The sequence below is a fragment of the Neofelis nebulosa genome, chromosome 9, assembly GCF_028018385.1.
Source record: "Neofelis nebulosa isolate mNeoNeb1 chromosome 9, mNeoNeb1.pri, whole genome shotgun sequence".
Lineage (NCBI taxonomy): Eukaryota > Metazoa > Chordata > Mammalia > Carnivora > Felidae > Neofelis > Neofelis nebulosa.
In genome coordinates this window covers 37,956,613-37,969,049 of record NC_080790.1, presented here as the reverse complement: position 1 = coordinate 37,969,049, position 12,437 = coordinate 37,956,613, and the positions used below count along the sequence as shown (strand labels likewise).

General features: G+C 47.6%; 1 protein-coding gene across 3 annotated transcripts in view; it reads right to left on the bottom strand.

Annotated features, from left to right (window-relative positions):
* CHCHD5 (coiled-coil-helix-coiled-coil-helix domain containing 5) overlaps positions 1–4,798 on the bottom strand; it is a 44,035-nt gene extending 39,237 nt beyond the window's left edge. Inside the window, exons 1-4 of one of the 3 annotated variants that reach the window (XM_058683320.1) lie at positions 4,565–4,774; positions 3,358–3,515; positions 3,092–3,257; positions 56–232 (exon numbers count right to left, since the gene is read on the bottom strand). In XM_058683320.1, the coding sequence (XP_058539303.1) occupies positions 209–232; positions 3,092–3,257; positions 3,358–3,509 (342 nt within the window). In that variant the 5' untranslated portion in view covers positions 3,510–3,515; positions 4,565–4,774 and the 3' untranslated portion in view covers positions 56–208. Of the gene's footprint in view, positions 1–55; positions 233–3,091; positions 3,258–3,357; positions 3,516–4,564 lie in introns of those variants that run through there. The other 2 variants (XR_009248424.1, XR_009248425.1) reach the window with 2 other exon arrangements.
* Positions 4,799–12,437: the final 7,639 nt, after the last annotated feature.

The window sequence follows — 12,437 nt, the reverse complement described above, 5'->3', positions numbered from 1 at the left end:
TTCTGCCCAGCCAGCTCTCCAGGGGCCCCTCAGGTGCTGAAGGCAGGAATCAAAGCCCGGTATATAGAGTCTTTATTTATTGTAAGTCCTGCTGTCCAGAGAAGCAAGACCCACATCCAGGGTCCTCATGACTTCACCTGGCCACTCTTCAGGGGTGGGGGCATCAAGTGGCCACTCACGTCTAGTTTTCCTACGGCTCAAAGAGTCCTCAGGAGGCAGGAAGCGGCTGTGCCTATAGAAAAAACACATCAACATCTACTAGCACCTACTTTGTGCCCGGCCCTGGGACCACCACCGGGGAGATTGCAGCAGAGGCTGCCCTTGCCAAGTCCACAGTCTGGAGGGGGAAAGTATTAAGTGATGACCATGCCATCTGCCATGTGAACGCGTGAGACACAGTGAATTGTCACTGGGAGCAGGGAAGGCTCCATTTACTATATTTACTGAGCACCTCCTCCGTAACGTTGTTACAGGGCACTGAATGAAGCAGGCACAAATCTCTAACTCGAGGAAGAGACAGACAACAAACAAACAACTAAAAATATGTCAACTGGGTAAGTTCTACGAAGAAAAGTAAATCAGGGTGTGTGGAGGGGGAGGTAGAGGTAGCACCTCTGTCAGCTACATGAACATAAGATGTCCTTATATCATGTTTTCTGAGATGAGACTGGCTACATGTTTGCCACTTTGCAGAGCAGAGAACAAAGACTGGCATCTCGCTGCCCGCAATCAGGTGGGGAAAGCTGCACCTGGGATGCCATTACCCAGAAGGAGGAAGATGGGGAGGAGGAGCAGGTGTGGTGGTAATTATTCTGAGTGCACTGACGAGCTATGACAAGGCTGTAAAGGGGAGAGATGTGACCTAATTGCCATTTTTACAAGTTCCTCTGGCCGCCAGGGGAGAGTAGACTTGGGGGGCGGGGCAGGATGGCCACAGGGAAGACCAGGGAGAGGCTGGCTGCTTATGTAGGGAGGGAACAACTAGCCCTAAGATGGGAAGGTGAGGTCTTTACTGTTCACATGCCCAAACAACTCGGAAAAAAAAAAAAAACAAAAAAAAAAACCAACAATGCTAACGTATGACCAACATACAGACTAAGAAACTAATGTGAACGGTATGAAATTACTAAATATTTTCTAAGAATTAAAAGTCCTGATAAAGAAGATGTGGTTTATATATACAATGGAATACTACTTGGCAATGAGAAATAATGAAATCCTGCCATTGGCAGCAACGTGGATGGAACTGGAAGGTATTATGCTGAGTGAAATAAGTCAGTCAGAGAAGGACAGATATCGTATGTTTTCACTCATATGTGGATCTTGAGAAACTGAACAGAAGACCATGGGGGAAGGGGACAAAAAAATAGTTACAGACACAGAGGGAGGGAGGCAAACCACAAGAGACTCTTAAATACAGAGAACAACTGAAGAAGGGTGGGAGTGTGGGGGAGAGGGAAAGTAGGTGATGGGCAATGAGGAGGGCACTTGTTGGGATGAGCACTGGGTGTTGTATGGAAGCCAATTTGACAATAAATTATATTCATTAAAAAAAAAAACAAAAGTCATGCTAGTGTCGGCTGTTAGGGCCTGAACTTTTCATTTATTGCTGCCTTATCAAAATGAAACAAAACAAAACAAAACAAGGACTACAGGGCCTGTCAGAAAGGTATCTCAACGTTTAGCCAAGAACTTCTCTGCAACAGGCAATAGAAATGAAGCAGTGACAAGGCAGTAAGATATAAGCCATGATGGAGGGAGCTCAGAGACCATGAGTGCCTGGGGATGGGGATAGGCCAGCATGGGAGATTTCCAGAGGGAGGTGATATCTAAGTTGGAATAGCAAGTAGCCAGGTGGCCTAGAAGGGCAGTCCAGGCAGAAGGAAACAGTTGGGTAACAGCCTGCCAGCAGGACAGACATGCATGCACTCGAGTAACCCATGTTCACTGGGGCTGGAACGCAGGGCTTGAGATGGAAAGTAGGGAGTGGTGGGGCCAGAGTCCACACCATGCAGGGACCTATAAGCTGTTCCAGAACTGAGATCTGGACTGGTGGAAATGAGGAGTCATGGAAAAGTTTTTTAAGGGAAGCAGAACATGGTCAGATTTCCTCTGGGACTGCTCTGGAAGCATCAGAGAGAATAGATTAAAAGGGATAATACAGAGCCATGGAGGCCCAAATGAGAGGGTGTTAAGAGGGAGGTGGTACAAAATGTGACTTTTGTCTTAGGAGCTCACAGTCCATCCAGTGGGGGGAGACAGTGAACATCTAAAGTAGTGTTTCTCAACTTTGTTTTTTTAAACATTTATTTATTTTTGAGAGAGAGAGAGAGAGAGAGAGAACAGGGAAGGGGCAGAGAGAGAGGGAGATACAGAATCTGAAGCAGGCTCCAGGCTCCAAGCTGTCACCACAGAGCCCGATGCAGGGCTCAAACTCACAAACCGCATGATCATGACCTGAGCTGAAGCTGGATGCGTAACCAACTAAGCCACCCAGGTACCCCTCAACTTTGTTTTTATTACTGCTCCCCATGAGGTCTTTATAGACATTTTTTTAAAAAATTGCAGTCACCCACAAAATTTTAATACCGTAGTTATACTGCATATCTGTTTATGTACTATATTCATTAAAGAGAGTAAGACTTACCCCCCCTCACCCCCATCCCAGTACAGCTGAGGGGCAGTGAGGAAGGGAACAGAGAGCAGGTAAGGAAGCCTGAGGAAGAACACAGAGAACCCAGCAAGGACCTGGGATTTTGTTCTCAATGTGAATGGGAAGCTATTGAAGAGCTCTAAGCAAACATGTAATGTGATTCATTTTTAGTTCCTCTATGCTCTCTCTGGCCACTGTATGGAGGCAAGTAAGACGAGATTCAGGGGGACCAAGGAAAAGGCTGGAGCAGGGATCCTGGAGGTGAACAGGTCAGGAAAGTGGCTGGACTAAAGCAGGGGCTATGGGAAGGGGCAAGAAATGATCCTGCTCTGGATTCTGGATGCACACAGCGCAGGTCTGTGTGGGGGTAGGGTGGGGCTGGGGATAACTCCCAGGTCTTTTGTCAGAGCAACTAGAACTGATAAGCCCCTGCCTCACCTCCACATTCGAGGGTGAGCGTGGTGGCTGCACCTGGTCAGCACACTGCAGGAAGCGGCGCACGTGCTCTGCACAGTTGCCCACTGCTGCCTCATTCTGTCGAAGACACTCCTCAAAGGCCTCAAAAGGCTCAGCACAGGCCTGGCGGATCTGCCGGATGATTGGGCTGTGGAGGTAGGGCATTTCAGGCATTCAGACTTCCATTCCACTGCCCACCTCGCCCCCTGCCTCCCGCCACACATTGTCTCATACTTGCCCACACTCACTGGGAGGATGTGCATTGAGCGATACTCATCTTAAGGTGGTGGCAGTCCCGCTGCCATGACTCAGGCTTGGCCGCCACACACTGGCCGTATTGCTCCAGCTCCCGGCCACAGTAGCGAGCAGTGACCTCCAGGGCCGCCTGCCTGTGGAACATAATGGGCTGAGGATAATTCCAGGCAACAGACAAGAAAGGGAGTTCTGGTCTGGGTTGGAGGTGGAAGCAGGAACACTAGGGAGTCTGAAGGATCCTGGGATAGGGTCAGGGAAGTGGAGGGAGAGGTAAGGCATGAGCCCTGGGGAATGTGGAACAGGTTGGAGGGCTTCTGGGAAGATAGTGGAGATCTTTTCCAAAAAAGACCTAATTATTCAAAGGCAAGCCTTGGGATCGTGCAAGAAGGGTCTTGGGAGTCCAGGCATCCCTCAACAGGGCCCTAACTATAATGAATTCTAGGGGAAAAACAACTGGGAACCCTAAAGGATTTGGGAGTTCCTAAAAAGAGGTTTGTAAGCCCACGTGGTGAGATCTTGGGTCCTGGGGAAGCGTCTCTTGACCAGAGAGTCTTCAAGATTAGGCCTGAGGACAGGGTTACTGGAGGTGAGACTTGAGGCCCTGGGGTAGGTTTGGGAATCCTGGGGTGGGTCTCAGAGTTCTAGAGATGTGGAAGTCCTGGATGAGGATGGGGCTCTGGGACAGCTCTGGAGGGTCCTAGAAGTAAGCTCTTGGGAACAAGATCTAGAAATCCAGAGCGGAATCAGAGGTCTAAGAAAAAGTCTGCGGGCACAAGGCAGGTCTGGGGTACTGCACAGATCTGCAGGTTCAAAAAGGTATGGTCAGGTGATCTAGGGGGACGAGCCCGCAGCTCTAAGAACGGGTATAAAAACCGTAAAAGTCCTGAGACAATCCTGAAGTCTGCAGGGTGAGGGACCAGAGCTTAGATCCTGGGGGCAGGGACTGGGTGTTAGGGATGGGCCTGAAAGTCCTCAGTTACTACGAGAAACAGGGGCGGAGCCTAAACGTTCAGAGGGCGGGACCTCCCTCTCTTCCACGCGGAGATGGAGCTTGTAATAGACGGCGCTGGGCCCTAAGGGTAGGTTCTCCGAGGAACAAAGAGGCCAATCCTTCTTCCCGGAGTGCGGGCCTAGGTTTAGGTCACTGGGGAAGGGAAAGGGCGAAGCGGCAGATCGGAGGTAGGCGCTCCCACTACTCACATCTCGAGGCCGGTGCCGGAGGGAAATCAGTCAGGGAGAAGAGCCCCGCCTTTTCCTGTGCAGGCTGTCATGGCGGCGCCCAGGTCAGCTGTCCCTGCCTGGTTTTTTCCGGTTACAGAACCGGCAAGTTGCCTCGTTCCCTTTAGGACCAACCTGTCATGGCGGCGCCCTGTGTCTCCTTCCGGTCCCGCCTGTATTGGCAGCGCCTGCGCAGCCACCGCGGGCTCCCAGTCTGACTCGGTTGTTGTACCTCTTTCTACTTCCGGATTGCGGGGGCGGTGCCGCAATGCACCGGAAGTAAGGCGCGGCCGCTACTGCGCGAGTTCTTAGTTACCCACTGGGATTTGGTGGCTAGTGGTTACTGCAGTCTATCAGCGTGGCCCCGTTGGTGGCTAGGTTAGGCACGGTGGCTGCGGGCTGCTGGGCCCTGGGAGTCTGTTGCATAGCGCCGCGATGCCACCATCTGTTTTGCGCAAGCGCTCCCTGTCCCCTCGGGGTGCTGGTTCGTGCGCGCGCACGGAGCGGCGGGAAGAGGGGTCGCAAAAGTGGGACCAGCCGGCCTGGACGTCCCACCGGCTTCACCTGGGTTACCCAACCAGACCCCCTCCTTCTAGGTGTAAGCCCAGGAGCCAGGCCGGACTTGATTTTATTTTTTTAAATTTTTTTTTAACGTTTATTTTTTTGAGATAGAGACAGAGCATGAACGGGGGAGGGTCAGAGAGAGGGAGACACAGAATCCGAAACAGGCTCCAGGCTCTGAGCTGTCAGCACAGAGCCCGACGCGGGGCTCGAACTCACGGACCTCGAGATCATGACCTGAGCCGAAGTCCGAAGGCTTAGCCGACTGAGCCACCCAGGCGCCCCCGGACTTGATTTTAATAATGTCTCCATGTGATTATGGGCATGCGTAATTCTTTTTTTTTTTTTTTTTTTTTTTTTTTAATGTTTATTTTTGAGAGAGAGAGAGTGTGAACAGGGGAGGGGCAGAGACACACACACACACACACACACACACACACACACACAGAATCCAAAGCAGGTTCCAGGCTCTGAGCTGTCAGCACAGAGCCCGATGCGGGGCTCAAACACACGAACCGTGAGATCATGACCTGAGCTGAAGTCGGTCGCTTAACCGACAGAGCCACCCAGGCAACCCTTCTTTCTTTTTTAATTTTTTTTTTTTTTTTTTAATGCGCAATTCTTTCTGATTTCTCCTGGCAGGGTATTGTTTCCACCTCCTGTCCTGTCCTCCAGTGTGAGGCCTGATGGTATGTTTCCCCACCTGTGAGGTTGGGCGCAAGTATCCCTTGGGCAGAGACTAAGCATCAGCCCAGCAGTCTAATATGTAGGGGTCTTCCCAGACTCTGGCCAAAATGAACATAAAATGCACTTCATCTTGGTGTTTGAGGAGCAAGAGCTACTTGTGAGCAAGTGACAATTACTTGGAGTATTGTGTACTTGCTCATCTGAAAAGTAGGGATGATGATATTGACATGTTTTACATAGAGCATAGTGCATGTGAACAGTTTAGGACACAGCCTGGACCCTCAGGAGTTCTGGATAAGTGAGAGCTGTTGGAGGAGGCTATTACGGTTTTGCTGCTCTTGGTTGGCCCTTGGTATAAGATTGTGCCACTGGCCATCTGAACCTGCCTCAGATGACAGGGACAGGTTTGGAGCCATGGGCACGGGAAGAAAGCTTTTCACCCAAAGCCCTCCTTCTTACTTGCAAAAACTTCCAAGTGTATTTCTGGTAGGAGAGAAGGGGAGGAAACCCCATAAATGGCGGAATATTTTGGCTTCAAATGTGGACTGAATCCTTATGTTTCACATTTAAGTGAAATCCTAACCTGTCCCTTGCCACTTCTCGAGTCTAATCTCGAAGTCTGGGTAATGTGCTTCCTCAAGGGAAGGGGTTCAAAGATCTGGGTTCACAAGTAGAGAAGATGAAGACCCCAGCAAGAGATCCATTCTGGGGAGTGTGACACCTATGCCCCCAAGCTTCTAGGCTGATTTTGGCCTATAGCACAAGAGTGTAACTAAATTTCTCTCTAGGGATCAAATGTCAGGCAGACCTAAGTGACGATGGGGTTTGGCGTGAAGCAGACCTGGGTTTGAATCAGAGATCTTGGACAGAATCTTTCTGCTCTCTGGGTTTCAGTTTCCTCCAGAACAGCTGCTTCAGGATGCCCTTGTGAGCAGAAACCGAAGTGACATCTGCAGAGCAGATGGTTTGGAGCACTTTGTACTTTCCCTTTCTAGCCTTATCAGAATTTGTTAGTATTGTAATTGTTTTCTTATTTTCTGCCTGCTTTAAGACCCTGGAACTTTACAAGGGAAGGGGCCTTGTATCTATCTTATGGTCACCACTGGATTTCCTCCCACCCACCCACCCATAGCATGGGGTCTGGCAGAGTAGTGGTGGAATGAATGAAACCATATGCTCACAGGATTGCGTGAGGATAAGATGAGACCCAGTCATTGACTTGAATGATACTTATTAAGTGCTGCTTTATGTGCCAGGAACTGTTTTAGCTGTTGGGGAAACAGCAGCGACTAAAATAGACAAAAATTTATACTGTTAAAAAAGGAATGGGGCGCCTGGGTGGCTCAGTCGGTTAAGTGTCTGACTCTTGATTTCAGCTCAGGTCATGATCTCACAGTTCGTGAGTTCAAGCCCTGCATTGCGCTTTACACTGACAGTATAGAGCCTGCTTAGGATTCTCTCTCTCCCTCTCTCTCTGCCCCTTCCCTGCTTGCTCGCTCTCTCTCAAAAAAAACTAAACTAAAAAAAAAAAAAAGGGGTATATGGTGTGATGTTTTGATATACGTAGGCATTGTGAAATGATTACTGCAGTCAAGCTGATTAACATATCCATCAGCTCCTGTAGTTACCATTTCTTAAGTGTGATGAGGACATTTGCGATCTGATCTCTTAGCAGATTTCAAGTGAGGTCTCCAGAACTTGACTCATCTTACAACTGAGTTTATTCCCTTTGACCAACATCTCCCCATTTCCCCCACACCCCAGGCCTGGCAGTTACCATTCTGTTTCCATGAGTTCAGCTGTTTCAAGTTCCACATGTAAGTGAGATCATGTGGTGTTTGTCTTTCTGTGTATGTCACTGAGGATATAGTCCTCCAGATAGGGCATGTCAGATTTTGATGAGAGGCAGGGAGTGTGATGGGTGGGTACCGGGTGGTGGATGGGAGCGTGCACTTGTTGAATGTGACTGACTTGGAAGGAGTTGTTCAGTGCTTTGATCCCTGGCCAAAGTAAGAGCCACCACTAATGGCAGCACAGAAACAACTTTGACCAGATGATCTGTGAGCTGGCAACAAAGTGAGTCCTGACTCTTGATCCCCCGAGGGGCCCACGTGGCAGGAAGGGATGGTGCCTGAGTGTGTCAGTGATTTCCTTATGGAGTTATGAGAAGAGCGCTGTAATTAGGAGAGGGTCTCCTGGACTCCTGAGAGCTCCTTCTGTCCCCTCAGGTGGCTTTACTGCCACCTTCATCTTCTGGGCTTTTCTATTTTGCCTTTTCTAGAAGCTCTCCCTCTTGATCTTAAGTTTATAGGACATGATGGGTGGGAGGCAGATCCTGACAAGCCCAATACATGTGAAATCTCCAGGCTGAGGACGGCAGTGAGCAGTCACGTTCTTCCAGCCACATTACATCTTTTCTCACCAGTCACGTGGCTAGTGACGTAGAGCTTCAGGACCACTCCTCCTCTGGAAATAGTGGCACAGGTAATTGTTAGAGGAAACCATATATTCTGAATTGGGTTTGGGGGGGGGGGTGTCTCCTGGCCTCTTTTCTCCATATTTTTAAAAATAATTTCAGGGTTTTTTTTTAAGGTCTATTTATTTATTTTGAGAGAGAGAGCAGGGGAGGGGCAGAGAGAGAAAGAAAGAGTCCCAGGCAGGCTCCTCACTGTCAGTGCAGCCACTGATGAAAACTGAGACCGTGACCTGCGCTGAAATCAAGAGTCAGACGCTTAACCGGCTGAGCCACCCAGGTGCCACTTAAGCTCCTTAGTTTAAAAAAAAAAAAAAAAAAAAAAAGACGGGGAGAAAAAGGAGTGCTTTCCTTGAAGCTTAACTTTCACTTCACCAGTGTCTCCTGGATCCCATGTCTCCCAGTTTTTTTCTTCCAGAGCCCAAAGCCTTAGGATTCCTGGGAACTGCAATGAATCCCATCCCTGCCTCTTGCTTCTGGATTCCAGCCATTTGTCACTTCTATGCAGTGGCCAGTGAGGCTTGGAAGAGGGTCCACTTGTTGGGTCCTGCTGTGCTCCACACAGGCCTGTATTAAGGGTGTTGGGTGAGGGAGGGTTTGGGAAGAGGTGAAAGTCATGGCTCTGTCCTAGAGAAACTGACAAGCACTAGCTTAACAACCTAGGTGATGATGGGTGTGCTGCAGAACAGAGGGTGTGGTGCCCTCGTGGTGAGGTCTGCTGGGCTCTGTTCTGCCTCCTGGGGACTGGTCTTAGGCAAGACCTTGACCGCTCACTCAGGGCAATTCTTTCCTCCTCCCCTGGGCTGCTGCCTGGTGCTGGGGTTCCCAGTGGGCCTGGCCACCTCCTCAGCACTGCCTGTGCCTTCCTCATCCACTGCAGATTCATGGGGTTTGAGGCATAGGAGATACAGATTCAGAAGCTGCAGCTGTTGAATGGGTCCCAGTGACGATCTCTTCCAGGTCCTCCAGAGCTGTGGGCCACAGGCTGAAAGGGAGGTGTGCAGAAACCCATCCTAGATTGGAGAACATTGCCCTCACTTTCTTGGCTTTGCCTTCAAGAAGTGGTATTTGAGGGGTGCCTGGGTGGCTCTCTGTTGAGCATCTGACTCTTGATTTCAGCTCAGGTCATGATCGCAGGATCATTGGATCAAGTCCTACATCAGGCCCTGTGCTGAGTGAGGAGCCTGTTTGGGATTCTCTCTCTCCCTTAAAAAAAAAAAAAAAAAAAAAAAGTGGTATTTGATGTTTCAAGTAAGACCCTACACCACTTGGGAAGGAAAAGGAAGCATGGAAAGGGTTAATTAAGTGGTTTGGTTCCCTTGCAGCCAGTCTGGGCTTCCTCACCAATCTCTGTCCACATGGAGGCACCCTGGGAAATTGCACACTTAGAACTCATGCTATCTAACCTGTGCTCCCTAGGGAGCTGAGCGTCAGCGGGATTAGATTCCTGAGGTTGCTATAACAAACTACCACAAACCTGGTGGATTAAAACAACGGAAATGCATTTTCACGTTCAGGAAGCCGGAAGTCCAAAATCAAGGTGCTGGCTGGCAGTTGATTTCCTTCTGGAGGCCCTGAAGAATCTGTTTTATGCCTGTCTCTCAGCTTCTGGTGGTCGCAGGCAGTCCTTGGAGTTCCTTGGCTAGTAGATGCATTATTCCCATCTCTGCCTCCACTCGCATCACCTGGGTGTCTCTGTCCTCTCCTCTTGGGACACCAAGGCCAAAAACCCAGGGGGCACTTTAACCTACATCCCTTTGCCACAGGCTGCCCTCTGTATCATTGTCAGTAATTAATACTTGCAGTTTTGTCAAAAGACTTACTGAGACTGATCGGAGGCCGAGGGCAGTGTGGACAGCCTATGGGAATGTGTGAAGCACTCCTGCCTGTACCACCTCTTCCATCAATGCGGTGGTCTCTTCCCCAGTCCTGTACTGCCTTACCCACACCACAGGGCTGGGCTGGGGCACCTGGTGGGTCCCACATGGGTACTGCTCCCACTGACACTGTCCTCATTGTAACATTTTCCCAACAGGAACGCTTCTTACCATCAAAAGATGTACTACACATACTTGAAACCTCTTTTTTATAAATAGATCTTGTAGTACCTGTTACAACCACTTGGGTGTATGGCATGTCCATTAAATAAAACTCAGGTTACTTTCAAAGACCACAGCAGGGCAATTCATTTTTGTTATATCAACATTCTTGACACAGACAAATAATTTACTTCATCTTGTGTATAGCTCTTTGATTAAAAATTCACTTTTGGGGGGCACCTGGGTGGCTCAGTTGGTTAAGTGTCTTGGCTCAGATCACGACCTCACCGTTCGTGGGTTCAAGCCCCACTCGGGCTCTGCGCTGACAATGTGGAACCTGCTTGGGATTCTCTCTCCCTCTCTCTGCCCCTCCCCAACTCATGCTTTCTGTCTCTCTCAAAATGAATGAACTTTTTAACTAAATATTAATCTTGGAAGAAAAAAAAAAGACATTTGTTTTATAACAACATTCCATTCATATGTGTATCTTGTCTATACCTGTATCCTTTCACTGCATATAGTGATTTGTGTTGTACCAACCCAACATTCCAAGAGATACAGAATATATCACCCAATCCTCTGGCACAAAAAAAAAAAAAAAAAAAAAAAGAGAATCTTGATCTGAACCTCACATCTTACACAAAAACTCAAAATGAATAAATGGATCATAGATTTAAATGTAAAGCATAAAACTGTAAAATGTTTAGAAGGTAACATAGGAGAACATCTTTAGGGTTGAAGAGTTCTTAGGACACCAAAAAGCATGACCCACCAAAACCCAAAAGCAAATGATGAACTGTGCTCCATATCATGGAATGCTGAGCGGCAGTAAGAAGGAATAAACTACATGCAACAACTTGAATGGATCTCAGGGGAATTGCATTGACTGTTAACGGCCAATTTCAAAAGGTCCCATACTGTGCGATTCCATTTATGCAATATATTTTTTTCTGATATTCTTGAAATAACTAAATTCTAGAGATGGAGAACAGATTAGTGGTGGCCAGGGGTTAAAGATGGGGGACAGAGGTAGGTAGTTATAAAGTAAAAGCCTGAAGGAGCCTTGTGATAGAATAGTTGTGTGTCTTGATTATGTTGGTGGTTACACCAATCTACACATGAATAAAACGGAACAAAACTCTATACACAGATACAAATGAATGCATGTAAAACTGGTGAAGTATGTCTCAGCTCTATGAATTGCCCCAATGTCAATTTTAGTGATGAATCTAAAAAGTTTAGCTGGGATACTAACAGTAGGTGGAAGTATCAGCCAGTAGGTACAATGTATTTTTCCTTATTTTTTTCCAACAGTCTCATGAAGCAAAGCCAGGATATCCTTTGAATGGATATTCTTCTCAGTCTAGCCCGATCTGTCTTACAGTTAGTAATAAACACCTAAAGCCAGACTCAAGAAAGAATTATTAGTGAAGTTTAACATCAAAGAGCATGCATTCACAAGTGAATACAACAAAGTTATGTATTGCAAACACTGTTTATAATAGCCAAAGAATGGAACTTTCCGAATACCCATCAACAGGGGACGACAGTATATCCATGCACTGAAATACTGTACACAGGAAAAACAGCCACTGGATTTTAGAGACTGGTATGAAAAAAGAATGTAAAATATCTCAATAAATTTGTTTATTACATATGGAAATGGCATTTTGATGATATTACATTAAATATAGTATATGAACATTATTTCTGAGATACGGAAACAACCTAAATGTCCATCGAGAGATGAACAGATAAAATGTGCTATATACATATAATGGAATATCATTCAGAAAAAAAAAAAAAATTCTGCCACATGCGACACAAGTAAACCTGAAGGACATTATGCTAAGTGAAATAAGCCAGTCACAGTAGCACAAACTCTGCCATGATCTCACTCATACAAGGTATCTAGTCACTCACAGAAACTAGAATGATGGCCCGAGGAAAACGGGCAGTTGCTATTGAACGGGTGTCAGATTCCACTTAACACAAGACAAGTGAATTCTAGATACCTGTACAACGTTGTGCCTGTCATTAACAATACTACCATGTACACATAAACATCTGTTAAGAGGATGGATGTCAGGGTGGA